This window comes from Lichenostomus cassidix, chromosome 5, assembly GCF_008360975.1.
Source record: "Lichenostomus cassidix isolate B80296 chromosome 5, HeHo_3.0, whole genome shotgun sequence".
In the NCBI taxonomy this organism is placed as follows: Eukaryota; Metazoa; Chordata; class Aves; order Passeriformes; family Meliphagidae; genus Lichenostomus; species Lichenostomus cassidix.
Window position 1 is genome coordinate 55062620 of NC_139486.1, and position 23407 is coordinate 55086026.

The 23407-nt window shown below is 39.4% G+C and overlaps 1 protein-coding gene across 1 annotated transcript; it reads right to left on the reverse strand.

The window, feature by feature from the left end:
- Positions 1–3189: 3189 nt before the first annotated feature.
- On the reverse strand, positions 3190–21920 carry COPB1 (coat protein complex I subunit beta 1). The gene is made up of 22 exons (XM_085063196.1): positions 21824–21920; positions 19178–19329; positions 18294–18523; positions 17410–17579; positions 17083–17197; positions 16429–16521; positions 15743–15880; positions 14639–14758; positions 14210–14317; positions 13973–14119; positions 13409–13554; positions 12314–12410; positions 11549–11709; positions 10774–10894; positions 10210–10437; positions 9861–10040; positions 8922–9066; positions 7352–7471; positions 6892–7037; positions 5570–5659; positions 4665–4820; positions 3190–3522 (listed from the first exon to the last, which is right to left on the reverse strand). Exons 2-22 carry the CDS (start codon positions 19266–19268, stop codon positions 3463–3465), a joined length of 2862 nt encoding a protein of 953 aa, XP_084919322.1. The 5' UTR covers positions 19269–19329; positions 21824–21920; the 3' UTR covers positions 3190–3462.
- Between the last annotated feature and the right edge of the window lie 1487 nt (positions 21921–23407).

A 23407-nucleotide genomic window follows, 5' to 3' on the forward strand; every position in this document is an offset into this window, starting at 1 on the left:
TATCCCTTTCACAGTGAACTCATTATCATGTCTTTCAAATGGGAGATCTTCCCTAGGCCAGCTGTATACAGCCAAATCCATCTCACTGTGCTTTAGAAAAGTAAAATCTCTAGAGAAAAGGCAGTGTTTGAACAGATGTACTGTATTAGTAATCTGAGCTGTGAATTGCTGTGCACTGCTTACACTTAGCTAGGCAACCTAAAAATATACAAAAACCAACTGAAAGTGACCCCAAAAATGGGCCAAATTTACTCTCTACTTGCTTATATGACAAAACTTGAAGCACATCCCTGCACCAGATCCTTTACTTTCTTCCTTAACACTTTAAAAAACAACAAAAACCAACCAAAATTTATCAGTTGCAAGACAGCACCCCCTGGTGTAACCACACAAGAAAACGCTGAAGAATTTATAAAACACCTTAAATTTGTGCTGGGGTGCTGCTAACAGGATTAAGTGACTGAGTCTTTCAGCTGCAGTTTTGTGCCAAAAGCCACATGATACAGAGTAAACACCTCACACAAGGTGTCACATTTCTTAGAGGTGCATAAAGCTGCCTCTACAGAACCACTTACAAATCTTTCTAAAGGCCAGTGTACAAATCAGGTTCCTCTATGGCCTGACTTTTTTTTTTTTGCATTACTTATAAAGTTTTTATAAATCCAGTATCCCTATTCATGCTTTCTTAGGATGTGTCCATCTGCTCCCAGCTGAGTGTTTTCTACATCTGCCTGTCCTCAGATAAACATTCCTGCTCTCATGTTATCTTCTAAGTAAGACATAAATACAAATCCTCATGAGGCCCTGAATAAAGAAACCTGGCCCTGATTCCTGGCAGCAGGTACATCAGGAGCAGGGGCATAGGAGAAACTGGCTTCCTGCTATGCCAGCACTGCATCCTGCAATGACTGCCAAAAACTTTTAATGGAAAAGCAGCAAACTTTCTAGGTTCACTTATTCCTCCTGGTAATTTATTCCTGTTCTTATCAAAGTTTCTGAAATAAGAGCAAATACAATACACACTGCTGTGCAGAAAACATGGGATAACAACCTTCTGGTACCAATTTTGGAACAATTCAGAGCCACAGCTGTACACCAGCTTTTACTGCAATGCAAAAGCTGCAAGTGGATCCTGAAGAATGATAGTCCGTGCAAGATATTCCCTTATATGCATAGGACCAGAACCAGTTTGTTATCTGAGCTACTGAGCAAAAGCTGAGCCAAAATACAATAGGATGGATACATAAAAGAAGGGAATTTCATCTCTGAAGTATAGACATGAAACACAGATCTAACTAACATCTTTTAGTGTTAAGACTACTGAAAAAATGCATGCTATCGATGAAAACAACCATACAAAACCAATTCTGCAGAAGAGATACTGAAAAGCATGGCAGGTGGAAAATGACTCCTAAAGTCATGGCAGCTTCTGCTGCACAGGTGTTCCCATGTCCTTCCATAAAATCCTGATAGCAAAAAATATCCTACACAAAATTGTTCCCCTCCCAGCTGACTACAAGCCACTTGAAACACGGATGTCTGCACGTCCCAGGATGTTTTTCTATTATCCAATGAGGAGAGCAGATTGTGACTTAAACATGGTTTGGATAACACATACTGGAAGTCATTCTCCTTCTCCAAAAACATCCTTTCCTTGGCTGTGGTCAGCAAACCCATCCCATCCAAACCAGTCAGTACACATGGAGCTATGGCTCAGTCTGTATTAGTGTCTTACAACTCACAGCACCTTTGTGGAGAGATAATATCATCTGCTGAAACTCCTAGGATTTTCTTTTATCCTGGTTTGTTTAAAGTGATTGTAAAATGAGATCCCGCACACTCACCCCAAAGCAGCATAATGATATCCATGGAATTTCACAGGAGCTTCCATACAACACATTCCTAATGCTTTTCTCCCATCACCCCTCCTCATCCCAAATTATGAAGCATTAAGCAGTTAAGATCACAATTTGATTATCTCTACTACAGCCTTGTGAATCTGGCCTAACTTCCCAGAAAGGGAATACAACTGCTGTGGGATCATGCAGAGACATAAATACATTATCAATGCAGCCCTGCACACCCAGAGCTTCAGCCTTGCTGCTATCACATTATGCATGAGCTGGAGCTTTCATTAAAAACCAAAATAATGACAGAACCAAAAAGGGACTTCAAAACACGCAAAACAAACAAGTCATGCAGCAAAACCGTGCTCAGGTTTTGCACTGCACTTCTAGGGCCATCCTTTACCCAGACAGAGTAGCCCAGATTATTCCATTTCAGAATTTACATGTGTGCTTCTTGTGCTTATTCAGAATGAAAAAAAGGTATTTTCATCATTGAGGCCTTAAATGTTTTGGGAATCATCTGTTCAGAATATTCTCTTTTGTCCTTCTGGAGCTGGTCACAGCTGTGGAACTCCAGCAGCAGGATTTTCAGCCAACTGGAAGAGTACTGCTGGCTCTGGACACCCTTCTCTAGAAGTAATTGCTTGCAACAATTTAACAAATTCAGAATTAAAATGGAATGGATTCAGCTAACAGTATTTTTAGTTAGTTTTAATCTACTACTAATTTACATAAGATTTGGTAGCCAAATGGTGTTCACTCACTTCAACATCCTGACCTTCACTCTCAACTCTTCCTTTTCAACTTAGTTCAATTCACTGCAAGCTCATAATGAGTGTGCATCTTTCCTTCCTGAGCTCACACACGTGGCTAATGGCTGCATTCACTGAAACACTGCTTATGCTGCTACAGCTTTAACAGTGCCCTTAGCTGTCTTTTCCATATTAACTGAAAAATAAGAAGACCACCAGCAATGTTATGTTACTCAGGATACTTTTAGGAAAGCATTTCAGAAACAAAGTTGAAGGTTCTACAACTTGCTGGAAAGAGCTGAATTTTGACAATCTCTTTTCTGGTACTACAAGCTTATCTGTGCCAAGTTATTATATTATCATCTAGAATATCCAGCCTTTAATTTAGTTGGCAAATACATACTCTCCTAGGCATACCAGAGTACTTTTAAGAGTCACAATCACACATTCACAAATTCAGGCCTAGTCATTATTGTAAATGCTTAAGCTGTTACAGACTCCCACTTTCTCAGAGTATCACAATACCCCTGGACAGACATTCAATACTGATCAGATAATACGGAGATTATAATTTACAGACAAAACGGTACTGGCATAATTTGTTTATTGTACTGTGAGCATCAGTATATATTAGAGACAAAGAAAACATGAATTCCAGGACAAAGGAAAAAAAACCCTGGAGATTTAAAATTTTGCTCAATATCAATCATGGAGAACCTATAAATTATCTGCTGGAATGCTTTCAGCTCAAAAGCTTGGCTTCTACAATTACAGAACACTGAAGAATATAAGATGTTCTGGATCCCAAAAGCCACATACCTAAGGTTAAATTGTAAAAGACCTGAAAAGACGTTAGGTAAAATTTATAAACTTGTTTTCTTCTGAGACAGATTGATCTTATCACCAAGACTCAGGGCCATTCCCTGTAAGGAAAAGAAAGACAATGATTATGACACAAATACTTCACTTGAAAATAACTTTATCTCATCTATATTAAAATGCAAGTTTCATATATAGAAATCTATGAAGCCAGTGGCATGGAAATTTTGAGCTGTTCACTTCTTTGTACAGATCATAGTGCCCACTTCCTTAACGCTAGGTAAAGGCTACATCTACATACATTATTGAAACAATGAAACTTAATTGAGCTGGCAACTGTCACATGGGTTATCAATATGAAAAGCAGAAGAATAAGAACAATTTAGGCCTTTTGACCTCCCACCAATTGAAAGGGAGCTGCCAGGGGAGAAATTACAACTGCCAGTCCAGTTACTGAAATTCATCTATTGAAAGTCCCAGGGATGATACTTGGCACACTCAATGCACCAAAGCTACAGGAAATAATTTAATCACAGAGCCATATTAATTTTGCATAGAAATTGAAGAATTCTCGAAAGAAACTGCATGAATAAATCCACATATTCAATAGCAGAATGATTTCAAGATGAAACCATGCTGGCAGATGTAATTGAATGCAGTCTTATGTAAAAATGGCACTGTAACCTGTCAGAAACATTAATTTAAACCAGTCCAAAATCTTTACAATGACATTATGTAAACTAAATGGTTTCTTTGAATGTGAAAACTCTCAGGTACTCCTTTATTGTAGGCTGTTTAAAATACTTATATTGTACTTTTTTTTTTCGTTTACTTATTCCAATTCCCTTTTTTTTTTTTTTAGTGGGGAGGTAGAAGATCTAAAATCCAAAGAAGACTCATATATCTACAGAAAATATTACTACTTAAAAACCTGGGGTTTTGTTTTCTTGTTTAAAAAAAAAAGAATCAGTGAACAGCAATTACATGCACAAAATTTCCTTGCTGTGTGACAAATGTCAGTTTAGTAGGAAAAACATCATGATACCCCGGGGCATATGTGCTCTTTATTTAAAAGCAAATAAAATATAACATCCCATTTGCAGCACTATGGAGAAGAGTAGGAAATCTTGGTGCAAAAGCCTATTTTACGGTAACACACCAGGAGAAAAGACTGTAAAAAATCTGTAAATTTTGAAAAGTGCTCGGTACATTGCCCCAGAAAGGAGCAGGATGGCAAGCCCCTTACCTGGCTCTTGGCCCGGATCCGTATGTGACCAGTGACAGGAGCCTCTGGCCCCAGGTGGATTGGCTTCTCAATGCTCACATTGGCCAGGGCATCTTCTCCGAAGATGGAACGGGCATAAAGATTGGCTGCCATAAAGCCACAATAGCCTGAAAGTGCCTGGGGAAAGCACATGGGAACTCTCTGAAGACCAAAATGCTCTGAACACATTTTTTTTCATCCTAAGTTAGCTAGGTAGTTGTCAGTATATCACAGTTATACTTCTTTCTTCACGTACAGCATTTTGTAATGTGGGAATCATGCTCTGGGAAACTGTGGTGGCCTTTTTCTAGAATTAATATTGAAAATATGCAATCTGTAGGATTCATCAAGACAAGGCAGGAGGGCATTTCATGGTCTGATTTAACCAATAGTGAAATGGCAAAGAAGCTAAATAGTAGCAATAGTCACTATACTTACCTTGCCTGCTATACATGTATTAGCTACATATTAAGATACATACTGTATCTTAACAGCAAGTAGCTATTGCACATATTTAATTTGTTTTACAACAAAAAGGCTAAATTGGCAAAAGAAAGGTAAATTTTGACAGAGAAGAAAGAAATTTGGATTTACTAAAAAAGTCCCTTTATAAAAACAGGTGGTCCCGTCAAGTCTATACTACAGCTTAGCTACTGCGAATCAAAAAGGACATTCTGATTTTCTATCTGGGGACAACAAAGAATTTTAGTAATGTTAATTTGTTTTTACTCATTTCAGACCACTCACTTAAAAACTTTGAGATGTATGCACTATTTCATATGGTAAGCAGGCATTTCTAATAGTATTAACAACAAATGCTGAACAAATTAAACAATAAAGCACAGGAACTAAAAAAGGTATCTAAAAATCTCCAAGAAATAGCTCACCTTCTCTGGAGTCAGGCATTTCATATTGGTTGACTTCAGTATGTGTTGTAAGTACTCATTTAAATCAATGATATTTGTGTTCACTGTTACCTTCAAGAATGAAAGAAAAAGGCAATTACTTTAATTAGCACCTCAGGTATTTCTGAAATCTCTTCTTCAGGGCTCTGTAAAGGAGATCACTACTGCATTCCCCTTGAGGAACAGCACATTTGGTAAAAGCTGGATGCACTTCCCACTATGTGGTGGCATCACAGGTCTTCTCTTCCTGCCATCCACTTGTTAAAGATGGAGAATTTCATGTTATTACCATGGTTTCTAAAACATACTGGATGAATATTGATGCTCTGTTGAACATCTAGATTCTCTACAGCAAACATTGGACTCCTTGTCTGAATACAGTTTACACATTGCCAGAACAAGAAAAAGCCATACCTAGTCCAAAGTTTGCTTTTAACCAGTGATAAAGATTATTTTTATCTTCCCCTTCTAGCAACAAAGCTCTCTGGGCTGCCCTGGCTTCATCATATTGATTATTATGGGTCTTATAAACTACTTCTAAGAGATGTGTTATAAAAAAATTAAACAAATTGCTAAGGTTTCATATACCATGTATTACAAATTATTGTGCACAAGTTCCCCCCAAGACACTTAAATACAGTCTCAAGTGAGCACTCCTATGTACTAAACAAGGTTACAGCTCATGTAAAATTCTGGTTTGATATTTCTACTTTATTCCCATATCATATTACCTCCCTTAAACCCCTTTTTTATGTGTGGGCACCCTAAGCTACTATGAAGTGTACCCACTGTCTTGCTGGTCTGACACAGTATCCATAACTTTATGCTACAGTTGTCCTGCAAAGTAGCAATATGAAAGAGATGTCCCTGTCTTTGGGAGTGGGCTGGACTAAAAGACCTTTAAAAGGTCCCTTGCAACCCAAAAGACAATGTGATTCAGAACAGGAGAGGCTCAACAGCATGAGTAATTCTGCAGCCTCAGCATAAACTTACACTTGTTGCTATCTCACCTTTGAGCCAAAACACACAGCAATCACCAGTCAGTTTGGACAGCTTCCATACAGGAGGTAAAGCTCAATGCACATAACCTCTTTTGCAAGCCAAAAACCCAAGTTATTGCATTGCTAAGCTTGTGGAACTGATAAGATAGCTGTGAGAGAATAAGCTTCTCGAGGCAAACATCCAATAAGGATGTTGAATGAGGTTTATGTGGCAAAAGATAGTGGTGCTGTAACGAGCTGCTCCAGAACAAGAGACAGAATTGTACCTCATCAACAAAATAACATACAAAGAATAAAACTAACTTTGTTTTCCCACTCAAATTCTGCCCACATCTGTCTGAACTCAGCATCTGTACAGGAAGCAGGCTGGATGTAATCCATGATGTCGATGTGGATATCACTGAGAACCACACAGTTTCTGTCACTGGCTGCTCCAGAGACATCATACACTGCAAGAGAAAACACAAAGCACCTCAATGTTTCAAAAAGTGAATTTGCACTTAATAAGGGTGCTGAGTTACCATCTGCCAGTTAACAACAGTCAACACTTGCTCAATCTCATGCTGACAATCATCCGAAAGGCAGCACTTTCTACAATGATTTTAAGTAACAGCAAGATAGGTATTTTTTTTAAATCACCATAATATATTCTTACATTGTAATTTTATTTCTCCTCCCAATATGAAGTGTTTTGCTTATTTTTGAGCTCATTAAGCAGTTAAAAATGCAAAACTTTAATAATAATTTTGCACACTGAACTTACCAACGTTACCAAAAATGATTCCATTTTCTGTTGAAGCGACTTTGACATTAGCTTTAATGTTTGCAAAATCATGTGGTGCAAGTGTCAGAGGAGATGGTTTTTCGACAAGTTTCAAGTCACCTGTGTAAAGAAATTGGAAGATCGGGGAACATTAGCAGTGCACAATGAGCTTAGCTTTTGGAATAATATTTGTTAATTTTCTTGCCATTCAATTTTTGTATCTACAGAGCAGCACTAAACACCACCATAAAGATACTACTTGATTTGGAATTGGTTGCTTTTTTTTATGGTTTGCTAATTGCAAGATGAAGTAATTTACATTACACACAAATTTCAGTTAAAATATTGCTATGTTCACCCAAAGCCCACTGAAAACAAATGCAAATATTAACTTAAATGGGCTTTGGATCAAGTTTAGTATTAATTATTTAACAAGGAAATGGTTAATTCTACCTTGCATTTTAATCACTGACAACATTGTGAGACCTAAGATTAGAGTCAAGTGCCTCAAACCCAAAGTTCAACGTCCAGCATTACAGGCCCTAAGCTATTTATAAACAGGTCAAAGTATCACCTTGATTCTGAATATAATTGCTCCAAGGAACCACTAAAGGATGCATTTTTACTAATCCTCTTGCAAGCAATTGTAAAGACTCCTTAGTTCCACTAAGCTGCAATTTGAGGACACAGCATGAACAGCATGAGCTCTATACACAGGAGTGATGCCTCAAGTCAGCTTTTGCAATACATCAGCTGGGAAATACAGAATTCCACTTTACTGAGCTGACAAATAGAAAAATACAACCTATTAAATTATGCATCCATTTCATTTATTTCCATCAGTAGTCTCACCAAATTATTTACAAAATTTTAGGAGAGAAGTTATGTCCCTCCAATTGTATTTAAAATAGTTAAAAGTACATAATGTGAGCTCTCCTAGTATATTGTAAATGTATTTCAGCTCTTGACTGCCAAAGCAGAGGACAACTAATAAGAAACTGGATACTGTTCTTGGATTATCTGCTCCAATGACTCCTCTAAGAGAAGTTAATGAAGCCTCAGTACTGTTCAAGCAAGACTGTGGTACAGCTGTTGGGACAGGGAATGGTTTCAGCTGAGTAAATGCAGTATTTAAGTACTTCAGGCTGAATGCAAAAACCACCTAGGGCAGATGGCTTTGTGTTCCATACCAGTTGGGGTTTTGACCTATTTTTATTTTCCAGTCTATGGTAGCAGCACAATGGGGAATAAGTACATCAAAAAAACTGTCTATATTTCAGGAAGAAAGGAGAAGGGGAAATGGAATGCTACATTTTTAGTGATAAAATATGACTATGGTTTATATCATCAGATAGCATTAACCATGTCAGTGCATACAAAACTTCTACCAAATATATAAAAGAGCATATTTTTAAAGATATTCAAAAACATACTTTCAAAATGGCAACTAACTGGCACCACTTTGAAAGTGTTTCAGGAATTCCTTAGAACTGGGCACACATTCCTGCGCCCAATGCCCAACGCCCAGAGCCTTAGAGTTGCTTTGTTGCACCAGTGCAGTGCTCCTTACCCAACGTGGCCAGCTCCAGTGTGCAGTTCTGCAGAGTGTCACTGGTCTGGTTGACCACGAGCACATCCAGCACAATGTCATACTGATTGACGTGGACATAAGCTTCTGCATACACAGGGTCTGAGAAACCTGTCAGCTGAGTAACCTGTGACACAATCAAGGGATGTGCCTACTCAGAAACCAGTTTAAAACACAGAAGCATGTCAAATAATGACAAAAAATAAGAATAAAGTACACTTAAATAAATTATTATTTTATATGAGCCTCCAAAACAAGCAGCCTTCCTTCAAATGTCCTCCTGCGTACAAAATACAATTATAAAACCTTTCCTGATGAAAAGTGTTCTGAACTGAAAAGTTCCTAAAATATGAACAGTAATGCCATTTATTCTTAAGGTTATGAGTAGGACAAAGAAATGCTGATTTAAAATGAAAAGGTAATTTTCAACATCAAAAACAATTAATCCAGTCTTTCAAAATCTGGGGGTTTAACTCTTAACTAATGAATCAATCAAGGGATTTCTTCTCTTGAAACCTTCCCTGCAGGTCCTGGTAATCAGCAGAAAAGAAAAAAAGTATAAAGATTGAAATCAGGTTGCACTGCAATAGCATACAGCAGCCAAAGAAAGGGGTTCTTAATCACTTCTGGCATCCTTGCTCCCTTCCCCATGAACCTTACTGGGATCTTCAAACCAGCAAACCCTAATTGCTTCTCCACATTACACCAGCTCAGCACTCTCCAAGTCTTCTTCTTGCTCTTCCCCTCCCCACATGAAGAAGGGTACCAACTACAAGCACAAGTGCTTTTCTTTTTCTCCTCATCCCAACCAGGATTCACCTGGGTTTTTCCAATCAACTAGCAGAGTCTGGTTCATCAGTTCCAGTCTGCAATTCCCAAAGTGATCCCACATATAGAATTAAAACCCTGACTTCCCACTACCTTATTAAGTTTGGAAGCAAGAGGATCAGCAGCCTCTTTCCTCTGTGTGTTTCCCATTGCTGCAAGAAGGCTAAGCTGGAACTGGTCTTCTTTTGAGCTCATTTCATTTTTAGCAGTCAGCTGCATGAAGGAAATGGGATCATCTGGCTGAACTGTCACATTCCTCTTCTCAGATTCTTTCTGCAGGAAGAGAATAATTCAAGAATTCACAGTGAATTCCATTCCTTAGAACAGAAAACAGTCAAATGGCTGACCAGCACAGTCAAACAGTGAATTTCTGGGACCAGCTTGGATGTGAAGATCCATAAAAACTTCAAGTGTTTATGGTTACACACTTTTAATAGCTCACCTTCTGGGAAAGTTTTTCCTCTTCTAGCTTGGCTGACAGCATATGAGAGAGGGACTGCCTGCACTCTTTGTTGAAAATGTCATTCATGAGAGGAGAACATTCTGACAACACTTTCAGACACAAGGAAATACGATCCACATCATCATCTGTAATTGGCTTCTTGGGTAGAGAAGACTTTCCCAAGTGGAGAATAGTGGCCATCAGCAGCATAGCTTCAGCATTGAAGGACTGAGAAGGAGGACAAAGAAAAGAGAATGGAAGAGAGTCATTGCATTTTCTATAGCTTTACAGAAAAAAAGGTGCCTATTAATCAAATCATAACATCTCTGAACAGATTACTTAGTTTTTTATTACTTGTTATCTGAAACCAAGCAGAATGATTTAGAGATTGTCTAGATAAAGTGGCTGGAAAGCAGCATGTCCTGTTTGTGACCCAAATTATCATTACTATCCAACCACATAACTAGCACTTCACTTTGGACTTAACCCATTTTGCATTTGTTTAGAAGAAAAGAGGCAACAAGCAGCTCTTCCTTGAATGTGAAAACACAAGAGATGACTCACATTTTGTTTCTTCTTTTCCTGAACTAGGGATACATAACGTAAAGCAATCTTGGTTAAAGTTGTAGCAAGGGATGCTGCAACAAAGAAATCTCCATCCAGCAGGAATCCTCGTAAGGGAGGTCTGCAAAGACAAATGAGCCTCAGAAAACTACTTTTGGATGACACTCTTCAGCCTACTTCTCTTGATATTGTACAAGCAAAACAAGCTTGAAACACCTCACAAAGTTGCTTTTTCTCTTTCAAAGTAATTTTCCAGATACAGATATTTTCACAAGCCATGCAGTCATTGCCACGTGGACTGGGGAGAGAGAGGTGTAATGTACAATTTCACTAGGGCGTTGAGATGGTGATGACTTGTCAAGATGAAGAACCATCTGCATTAACTAAGGAAATACAACAATTGTTCTAGCTACCAACAAAATTAACTACAGCAAGTATTAAGCAGTGCAAGGTGATATCAAGGGAAGAAAACGTTTTAATCTAAAGACATCTCTGTATCCAACTAAAATTGAGAGAGAGCTTTACATGTAAAAAATCAACTAGAATTTAGGCTATCATAATTAATAAAGTTCTTATTTATACAGTAAGCTTTGATTACAAAACCTAAGTAATTGGGCAACTTCCTACTGGATACTATCTAGTTGGGATAATACCTTAAAACAGGAAATCCCCCAAGCACTGAACTCTGTATGAGTGATAATACCACTCAAATTAAAAAAAAAAAAAGATAAAAATTAACCAAGACACTCCTGGCCTAGTATGAAATCACAAATACCTGTCTTCTTCCTTTTTGGCAGGTCGGGAACTGCTAAGAGCACTCTGTGTTGCATAAGTGCCCATTTCTGTCACTAATTTTTGGGCTGGACCCACAGACACCTCTTCTTCAGGTTTGAGCTCACCAGCTTCTTTCTTGATTTCAGATTCTACTATTGGGATCTAGAAACGAGCAGGAAACAATTGTTACAATTAAAATAAAAGATAAGATCTGTCATGCAGAAGGCTTTAATAAAAATTATCTGCTTTACTGAAGTTTTTATAAGCAAAAAGTCAGCTACAATGCAACAGTTTGGGGAGAATTTGAGCAAATAACCAGATGTTGAAATACATATAGAAGCTTCCTACACATGCAGTAAAGCTCACATTGATGATTTAGGTTTTCTCAGAGAAGTCTTTCTCTCAGAACAAGCCAGCCTTAAAGCACTCTCTCTTTGCTACATATAATTAATATATAATTAAATATATAATTAAATAACTGCCATAATTTTTTGAAATAAGGAATTTCTCAACTCTCCTCCTAACAGATATCACTTATTCTCAGCTCAAGTACACTACTGGAAACAAATGAATAATGAATGCAAAACCCTGACTTCTTTTTACTTAAGATTTCCTGTGCACATGCCATTACACATCGCAAGTCCTCAAAACACTGTTGCATCTTACTTGATCTTTCTAAAGTATCTTTTTCGTAGAAAAACCACTGCACAATGGCAGGAAAATCCACAAAGAGCCAGTAAACACAAAAAACCCAAAATACACACACCTCTCCGAGTGATCTGCGAACCTCTGTCATTACACTTTGTATATCCTCCTTTGTGCTGCAGTATTCTCCAAGGATCCATAATGCTCCTCGATAAATCCTAAAACAAGAACAATAACTTAAATCACTCTTTCATGTTATACACACACAAGCATCAAGAGAAGTGATTTATTTTCAGGTCAGGTGGTAAAGGCCAGTCTTGACAAATTCAAAAGAACACAACTTACAAAAGCAGGTTAAATCAAAAGCAATTATCCTTTCAGCTTCAGTAAATTCATGAACAAGTACATCAAATTAGATATATTTTCTGGCATAATTTATTTCTATCTGTGTTAGTCCTGACATACACAAAATTAAATTTCATTGTGATCATAATGAAATGCTCTACTGCATGTGAATAAAGTCAGCTCTGAATTCTCCATTTAACTGAGACAAACTAATTTTCCCCTTATACAGGAGAAAATAAAAAACCAGAACAAGAATGAAGATAAGGAAAAGAATAGCAAAGCTTCAGAGGGGTTTTTTTCCCATTTAGTGAGATTACAATAGAGATGGGGTTCAAAGCTTTCTGTGTATTAGGAGAATGACAGAGTGCTGTTTCGATACAGAGAAGTTCTCATATGACTTAACCTTTAGAGATCCACCAGCAAACAAAGCTTTTAGAGCCCTGAAAGGTACTAAAAAAGCTTTATAGATTGTAAAGCCTGGTATATGTTAGATTGGGTTTTCTAATAAATGTACAGTATTTCCAGTTGCCTACAAATGCAAATCCCTTAGGAATTCTGTTTTAACAGATGTATTACTTTATGGTTGGCCATAAAGCAATTTAAATTCTATAATGCAACTATCAATTCCATTATAGAAATCAAAATTGAATTATTTTCCTTATTCAATGCAACAAACACCCAATTTATCTCTTGTACAAGTAGGCAAGAAAAAAGTTGTACCTAGAAACTGTCTATTATAAAATATCTTGGCTTCAGTCACTCTCTGTGTGGGTCACACAGATTTTGGTACCTATTTAATAACAATATAAATTCAATGCAAATGAGCCACCAGGTGCTCCAAAGTCTGTTCGACATCATATTTTGGACTCACTTGACAGATTTAATAGCATGAAAGACTTCAAGCATCTTCTCAACAATAAGAGGTCTGAGGTTATCAAATCTCTGGATTGCTTCCCTCACAAACTCCAGGACATCAGCGGCTGCTGCTTCGTTGTTGTCACTCAGGAACTCCATCAGCTACCACAGAAGGGTGAACGTCAGCACAAACAGCAGCACAGAGAAGTCTGTACAATAACACTTTCCTTCTATCTTCAGAAAAATAAAACTGCTTATGTATGTCCCATGAAACAAAGCTGAAGTCAACCAACATTCCAAATACATTCCAAAGAAGTACCAACTATCATAATCCCAAACTGTTTTTCTAGTGATACAAATTATTGCACTTTTAAGTAAAGGTTCTCCTTAGCTCACGTTCTTCAAAAACATTTTAAAACCGTCTCAAAGGACAAATAATTACAGCATCAAAAGTCTTATGTTTCTTTAGGAATCAAAAATAGCATTGGTTTCTATGAGGCCACTATTAGGAACACTTCAGTCATTCTGCTGGGTATAGCTAGAACACACTTAATGACAATATAGTGAAACATTTGCATACCACTGGAATAACATTTCCAGCCATGTCTGGGAAGCGAACACTACAGGAGTGCAGAGTCCGAACCAGGAGCTGTCTGTACTTGTCTGTATCTTCATGCTCCGTCACATTATTAGTTTTAATCACCTCCTTCTTCAGAACAATCACAAGCTGCAGAAAAGATCAAGTAAAATTTTTTAAAAGTGACATTTTTCAAAAGGAAGAAAATAGCCTAATGAAACAAGAGTACATGTAGTTTACCTCCTCCACATTTCTTGAAGACACAAGATCCAGAGCCAGCTGAAGGGTTTTTTTACGCACTTCTAGATCAGGGGTACTCAACACTCTCAGGATGTCCATAACTAGATCCTGAAACAGTAACAAAGTAAGTATTTTGCTGTTTTAAATTACTTCCCTTTCATACAGTTCTGATTTTCAGTCCTCAGTGATTTTCAAAGCTTTTCTGGATACATAATATATGATCTACTGACAAGCAACAGGCAATAAAACGTCACACTGTTCATTTAATACATTCTGCATTTATACAGAAGTCTCCCATGCAGCTGCATCATTAAATCTTAAATTTAAACTTCAGAAGTACTTTTCTCCATACACTGCAAAAACCTGGAAGCTTTGTTATTGAAGGCTTTTCTTTCCTAAGGCTTGCAGGAACAGAGACAGATCACATACCTGCAACACTCGTTCGTGGGAGGGATGCTCCTTCAACTCAATCAATCGGTCCAAGACAATCAGTTTCACATTATTATCACTTTCTTTAATAATCAAATCTATGTAGCATTGGGCAGCAGCCTAAAATCAAAAGGATCAAAATAATTTCTTGAGTAATAAAGAGGAGAAACTGGAAAAATTCTGAAATTCAATGAAGGACTCCTATTTTACTATTAAAGCAGCACTCAGAGTTGGCACAGAAATAAACCTGAGAACAGAATTTAGAATTTTCTGGTCCTTCTTCAACTGACTCCACCAAAATGTTACCAAAATCACACAGGAAGGCTTACAACAGCATCAGCTTACAGTACACAGACTTGATTTCAAATTCAAAGAAAGACATAAGATAGATTATCTGACATGCTTTGGGTCAGCTGTGAAATATGCAACAGGGCATGAAAACCAACTTAAAAGAGTTGGCAGTGTTAGCCTATCTAGATATGGTTTTAATGACAGCTTCTATGTACAGTAAGTCTATTTAACAAAAATGAGTATGCCTAAACAAGAATTTTGAAATTCAGACTGCCCCTGACCTTTTGAAACTACTATTTACAATGCTTTCAATCTAGACTTGCATAACCTATTTTTGAAATTTCCATACAAATTCAAAATTTCCAAGTGATCTTAAACAATCAGCTGTACAAACAGAAAACCAAGAACCCCAGGTCAATCAGTAATCAACACAAATCTTCACTGCTTTATGCTTCTACCCTGGTCTGAAATGAGTCATATTCATGAGTAAAAAACCTCCTCCAATCTCTGAAATCTTCAGCTGCAGTCTGCTTTATTAACTAGGCCAAGTAGATTGAGGATTGGTGCAGCAGTCTGGACAGTATTCAAGCTTGTGCCCTACCAAAGTGACATGAAGTCCACTAGCTCCAGGTCTGCTCAGTCCTTTTTTGTGACCAGTTCTAAGAGACACTTTGAGACAGTGTTTTACATGAGAAATGTTGCACAGCCCCTAATACTAAAGCCTTTGCTCCTTCAAAGTATCAACATGCAGCACACAGTGTTCATTTCAGTGCACTGAAAGCTACTGCAGAGCTGAAAACATCACTTTCATACCTTGATTGCTGTGGGTGCACTGGAGAGTGTAACCAGAGTTCCTGCAGCCTCATACTTCACTGCAGGACTTGAGGACTGCAGCAGGTTGTAGATGCAGCGAATGAACCGAGCTCTCTCCGATGGATTTGCGTGACAGACCTTGATAAAAGAACAATGGAGAGTTGGCACATAAAGACAAGAGAAAACAGAAATCCTACAGCTCACCTGCTCCAGTATCTTACAGCCAGGAGAAAATTAAGCTGAAAGTAACAACCTTTCCTGGTGATTAAAAACGTCACTCACAGTTGTAAAAATTGAATCACAGCAGCTCTTCAAAAGATGTTCTCCACAACTCTGTGCAATGCTACAGGGTTATAAAATCTCTGATTAAAAGGAAGGGCAGAGCCTCTACCAGCTTCTGTAAGAGGTGCCCTGCTCATGCCTATGAGGACCAGTCTAATAATACAGTCCCCAGAACAGTTAATCAGGTGAGACTTATTGCTCTATACTCTGCACACTTGAGCTCTTTATCATTCATCAAAGAGACAAATCTCATTCAGCTGCATTAAGCAATGACATATTCCTGACATGGATGAGAAGCCAGCTATAATGCCTTTTCTAGCAACATTCTACCCCCTTTGAAAAACAGTCTAATATAATTCTACATGTGCATTTATTTCAAATGTGCCACAACATTTCCCTTTTACCTTGTAAATTAGTTCAACAATAACCAACTGCAGTATGTCCCCAAAGGTCTGGACTTGGTCAATACAAGTACTCAAATAATCCAAGGCTCGATCCTACACAAATAGAAGATAAATTATTTTAAATTATTCCGTTTGCTCACTCAGTTGAATTTTAAATCAAAGCACATCCTAAAAATCAAAATACAAGACAGCCTTTACACAACCCTTCAACAATTCAGGAAAACACTGTGGACCTGAAGAGCAAAATAATTCATCCTGTCTGTAGAGGGCAAAAAGACAAACTAATGGTAATTAGGCACAAAAAGCAATTGCCTGTAGAGCAAATAATCCAAAACACTAAACAGAAACTGCAGTTTCTTTCTCATACAACTACAAAAGCTTTAGAACAGTACATAATGGAGCACTTCTCAGTGTGGTTATGCTCACATTTTTCAACACCTTCCCCAAATACAGTCATTTATCCTTTAAAATGAGGAGAGCATTAAAGACTGACATTAACTTTACCAGTACCAAATATCCCACAAAAGCATTAACACCATTGTACGCGGGTTTTTTACAAATACAAATAGTTTATGCTATCAACAAACTACTAGCTAGTTACCCAGCACATTTACAATTCTTAAACCAAATGACTTCGAGGGCAGGTATCCTTACCTGATCTGCATGAATTAGCATCATAAACGCATTTCTTTTGCAGCTTGCATCTTTCTCATTCACCAAGAAATCATGGATCAACTCAGGAGCATCAGGTATAAGATGCTCAAAGTTTCTTTGAAAAAAGAAATCATAATTAAAAGAGCTATTGGTAAGGAGCAGAACTCAAGGATGCCCAATAGACAGAGGAGAAGAGGCAAACAACCACAAAAATCCCAACCACCACACCAGGAACTGATAAAAGTTTGAGTTCTGAAAAACTCTGCAGCTCACTAAAGCCAGCCTTGGTGCCATGCACGCAGGGTGGTGCACTGTTTCTGCATGTACCTGTAGATGGTGTAAATGGCCAGCACTGCGTTCCTGCGCACGTAGCTGTGCCGGTGCTCCAGGCACGCGCGGATCGCCGGCATCAAGGGCTCCAGCAGCTCTGCTTCCTTCAGCTTGCACAGGAAACGGAGAGTGGAGCCTCGGATAAACTCATTTGGGTGCTGAAGATCCTAAAACCAACAAGAAACATATTTGAAATGCCAGACTCTCCAGAGGAATGCTATTGCCAGCCCTCTCCCACACTCAGCTTTGCCATGGTACAAGTTCCCAGCATCCACAACGTCACCTCACTGTCTTCTCATGAAATGCTTTCTTAAAACACTGCTATCCCACTGTATTTAAATCATGTCTTTTTGCGCAATAAAATGTACAAAACCTGTGGGATTTTGTTTCTGGATCATATTTGTGTTCTCTGATTACCATAGCTACAGAAGCTCAGCCTGTGGGCATTCCTGCACACTGCATACCAGCCTCTAGTATATATTAGCTCATCTGCTTCCAACCCATTCCCAAAGCTGAAGGCCCTTAATATCTTTATGAAGGAGTTTCCCAAATATACAATAGTGCTCTTTTATGAACCATGCCTTGCCCCAAGATGCCTGGAAGATGGCAATTATGTTACCCCTCACCTTGACCCTCGATGACATGGAAACAAAGAGCACTGAATTTCTGTTAAGTCGTAACAGTAAAAGAACACAAAACCGCCTTGGTAGTAGGTCTGCTGCCTATCTACAGTTCTCCAGCTCTGAAGCACTGAGACATAACTGTTAGGAAGGAAATGCTGAGCATAAACCATGTTTGTATTTATGAAACAACCCAAAATGATACACCTTCTAGAAAGATCCAGCAGAAGAACATAACCACCTAAATAAACAAGAGGCTACCTTTCTGTATGCATCGCACACGAGGATCATTTCCTGCAGGAGCCTGCCATCTGGAGTGGTCTTTGGCACGATCTCCCAGAAGACAAGCAGCAGCTTTTTGATAGTATGGTCTTGGAGAGGCAGCACGAAACGTATGATGGTCATCAGGAGCCCTGGCAGTTTCTCACCATTCAGAATCATAATGATTACTTTCTTCAAGGCCTCTGTCTTCAGCTTGACATCGCCTTTTTCTAGAGGAGGAAGAAATGAAGTGAGGAAGGCTGACATGTCACAGTTTAACAGAAATATTGATCTTCAGTGTCACAAGACTCACACCCCTCTGAAGGAGTGAAATAGAGCATATCAATAAAATTCATGCCTTTAGATCTATTAAAGGGTAAAGAGGAAGCAAGAGATATTTAAAAACAAGCATGGAATTTAGATTTAAGTCAGAGATCAATATATCAGAATTGAAAGAGTTAAAATTCCAAGGCTGTTTTAATGCTTAAATTTGTACCAGGATACTACATCTGATGTCACACATATACAAGATACTAACACTGCTGTTTCTGTTAGTGCAGAGAACCAGTGACAACAGAATTTGTTGGTTATTCCAGTGCTTAAATATGCCTTAGCCCAAGGCTAAAACTCTCAAAAAAACAAAAAAGGATTTCAAATTTTGTACAGACTGTGGAGGACACCAAAGCACAAACGATAATATCATGAAGTTTCTCAAAACAGAGCAAACTGAGGAACATATGGGTTTCAAAAATCAACAGAAAATAAACAGCAAACTGTTAATAAAATGTAAAAGTTTATACAATGTAAACAATATTCTAGGAAAGGCACAATGAGAGAATAATTCAGATAAGATAGAGCATCCCTCAATCACTGCCAATACTTGCCTAGGTCATTTTTTAAGCTGATTTCAGAAGGTGGCTCTGAATCCATGGGAACGTTGATTAACGTGTAACACACGTTCTCTGCGGCAGTCATGGTTCTTGGTTACACGAGTCCTCTCGAGGCAAGAATTATTTTCACACAAATGTCAGACAACCTAAAATCCAAGCAAACAAAGCCATTCCAAAGTTAACAGATTTGGTTAGCAAACACAAAAGCATTATAATAACTGACTTAATGGCTCGAAGGGATTGCTGGGTTTCTTGAGAAGCTACATTCAAAAGCCTTCTTGCTTTGCTGCTACCCTAAAATATTCCTGCTGGCACCACAAAGATGAAGGGCATGACATTTTCCAAAGACAACTGAAAAAACAAAATCTTTCCATACTTTGGGTACAGTCAGGAATGACAGAAGTGTACAGGAACCTGACTGTAGCCAGATGGATGCAGTAGCTTCTCCCTCATAGAGTTATCTCCTGATCCTGGCTGTGTATTCCCGTTAGCTTCCCTGCACTCCTCCAGGTGAATGACCCAAGCTGCAAAATCAGCTGAAAAACTTCACAGGAAAAAAAAGAAAAGAAAATAGAAAGTCTGTGAATCAGTCTATGAAGGAAGCTTTGAAGATGAGCACAAGATTCAACAGAGCAGGAACCAGCGATGGGAGAAAAAACAATGTGATGGAAAGAGAAGCATTTTACCTGCCAGGGATCATCAGATTAGCTCAACTCTACTGTCTCCACCAGACACTAATGAGGAAACCAAGTCTTTTTATGGTGAAAAAGGACAAGAAGCCTACAGATATATCAAAGCTGCTGTGTGCCTGGCAGTCCAGTAATAAAATTTGCTATTAAGCTCAATTCTCATTCTCATGTTTGTTTTTTCCTTACATAATAGATATCTAGGATCAAATCAACCTTTTTGTTCTACCAATCCTCATTCTCGTGTTTGTTTATTCTCTATATAATAGACATTTAGGAACAAATAAACCTTTTTATTTTGTTTCTAAAGTAATGAAAAATGCTAAAGCTTGAGCTTGCTTGGCTAATGCTATGAAACTACACTGACAAGTACACAAAGAAAACCGTTACTTTTTATTACAATTTTGTACTTTCTACAGAAATTGTGTCAAAATAAATTAACTTTTATTGGTATTAATTTTCTGGAAGGCTTAGACTCCTTTTTCTGATCAAATGGGCACCCAGAGAACCTGACACTGAACAAGGAGCAGGGAAGTTGTGCTAACCTGGGCTGCTGCCTCTCTCCACACAAGAAAACAACTCGCCTCAATCAGTACCACAACAACTACCCCAAAAAATAACTGCAATACAACTGTTTAAGAAAATATTCCTCCTTCTGTTATGAATTTTGTATTTTAAGGACTAGTTCACTCAAGCTTGTTGTTTACAAATAACTACATAAAGCACTTGTTCAAGAAATGACTGGATGTGGCATGTAGTGCCATGCTCTAGTTGACAAGGTGGTGATCAGTCAAAGGTTGGATTTGATCTCAGAGGGCTTTCCCAACTGTTTTCTTGCCTCAACAGCAGCTTTTTGCTTACTTTTCCCCTGCTGTTACCCAGAACTCCTGCCTCAAAGCCCTGCAGCCAGCACCTTCACCTACAATTCACACAAACCATAAAGTACACCATTGCAAAAGCAGGGCAGATGTCTTCATTCAAACAAAGACCTGAGCTGGAGAAATTTCCAAAATCACGGTCACACATATCTCTGAAGTGTGACAGCTGAATGCACTTTGGGCTCTGAAAAGCAGTAATGAAAAACAACTCCCCTAAAATGCAGAGCTGGGAGACTTGGCAGGGAGAACCACTGCCAAGTTTTCCTCCTTGCAAGTCACCAAGATGCAAAATCAATCTGGTCTTAGAGAGAGTCCCCACGGATACAGATGTAGGTGCTGTTTTAACTCTCCAGCAATAAAATTTCTACCACCTGTGGTGAATCACAGAATGCTTTGGGTTGGAAGGGATCTTAAATATGAATTCATTCCAGCTTCCTGCAGGGGCAGGAACACCTTCTGCTAGACCAGGCTGCTCGGAGCCCCATCCAGCCTGGCCTTGAACACTGCCAGGGATGGGGAATCCACAGCTCCTCTGGGCAGCCTGCTCCAGAGCCTCAGCACCCAAGGAAATGAAACTCACAGAGTTTATAGAGCCCAGGAAGACACAAAGCCACGCCTGCTCGCCACCTACATCCTTGGGGAGCCTTAGGAACGGGGGCACCTTATGAACCAAAACCCCGAGAACGCACCGTTTTACTGATGCACAGCTGTAACACAGAGTGTTAACAATATTTACTGAAAAACCCCGACAAATTTACGGCCAGCTGAAGGATATTTCTCTCTTAATGTCCCAGGTTCCTACTTCCAGCTCAAAGCCGGGCATTTGAAGCTACGAGGCCAAACTTCCCGCAATGCCCCCGTCCGCCTGGCTGAGCCGGCCCCGAGCCCCACAGCCCGCAGCCTCTCCGCGCCACAAGCCCTCCCTCAGCCGCCCCGCGCCCCGGGCCCTGCCGGGCTCCGCCAGGAGATGCCGCCGGGCCCTGAGGCCTCGGGCCCGCGGCGCCCAGCGGCGGCGAGGCTCCCGCCCCTTCCCCCGGCCCGGCGAGGCGCTGAGGCGCGGCCGAGCGGCTCCGTACCGAGCGGCGGGGTCGGGCCGGTCCCGGCGCGGAGCTCAGCCCGCGGCGCTGCCGCTCCGGCGATGGCTGACGTGGAGCCGCGCCCGCCCCGGCCACATCGCGCGTACGGCGGCCGCCGAGGGACACACCTCCGGCAGCGCGAAGCGGGCGGGGAAACGGGGCGGGTCGGACACGGCGATTGTACGGCGCGGCACGGAGCCTCGGGATACAGCGGGAAAACACCGCGAAATAGCGGCCGAAAATGAGATTAAACACCCCGCACGGATAGAGCAATAAGGGGAAAGAAATTAAATAGATAACGGAACAAAGGGGGGCGGGGGGAACGGGGTGTGTGAAATAATAATGTCGAAAATAAATAAAGGCGAAATAAATAATTGGGAAATAGTTTAGAGAAAAAAGTAATTGGGATATAGATTGGGGATACAAGTAAATAAGAGGAGAAATGGATAAATAAGAGGAAAAAACAAGGATGAAGGAAGAAGGGGGCTTGGGGAAGAAACAAAGGGGGAAAATGACAAGGCGAGCGAAAAAAAAACAAGGGGAGGGGAAAACACAGTAGGAAAAATAAATAAGAAAAAAAATACAACGGTGAAAAAGTAATTAAGGGGGAAAATGCATAAGGGGAGGACAAACAAATAAAGGGAGGAAATAAATAAGGGAGAAAATAAATAAGGAGGAAATAAGTAAGGAAGAAATAAATATAAAAAGCACAGGGAAAAACTGGAAGAAAAATAAACTTAGAAAAAATAAAAGTGGCTTTGTCTAGTTCTTAAAAACTAAACGCACAGCCCTGACAGTACTTTTTTGCTGTCTTCATGATGGAACTATTTGTATGGATTCAAGACTGCATTTAAAACCTGTTCAAAGCAGCACCATGATTTGTTAGTTTTTATTAATTGATTAACATTTACTAATTAAACAAGCTGCAAGTTTCAGGCCTTTTAAAAAAAATAATTAAGTACAGTGGGCAGGTGTTCAGGCTCCTACGTGGGTCCACCCCAGAAAATTGTTTATCATTTTCAATGCAATAATTAGGGAGAATAATTATATTAGAATGATCCAACCTAGAAAATGAGAAAAAAAACCCCAAAACACTGAACTCATTTTGTTTAACATACAGCACCAATTCATCGGGCTTCCCTGGCAGACAACCCTGAGGAAATCACTGCTAGTCCCAAATTTGATGGGATTCAGCTTAAATCCAAAGAGCACCAGGTGCAGAACAAGCTGATGGGCCAAAGCCCTGGAGAACCTGTTCATCCAGCAGCAATGCAGAGAGACTCCATAGTTCAGCTCAGGAAACCTGCAATGGGAACTTCTGGTGCTTCCCTTGTTACTCCAGTTAGGCCCTCAGTAAGCTAAAAGCTCTGTGCTGCTCCAGGGCTGGCTGATGGCTCTAAAGAGACACTGACACAGTTCCAAAAGAGCTGGGGTTGACCAAGTCAAGCCCCCAAAAAACCCAAACACAAGCTGGTTGTCAGGTTTCATGCTTCTTCAGCCTCACAAGCACAAATGCCTTCGCATGTTCAGTTTGAGACAAGTTTACACAGGGAAATCCTACATCCTGGTTTTTTCCATGGCTAT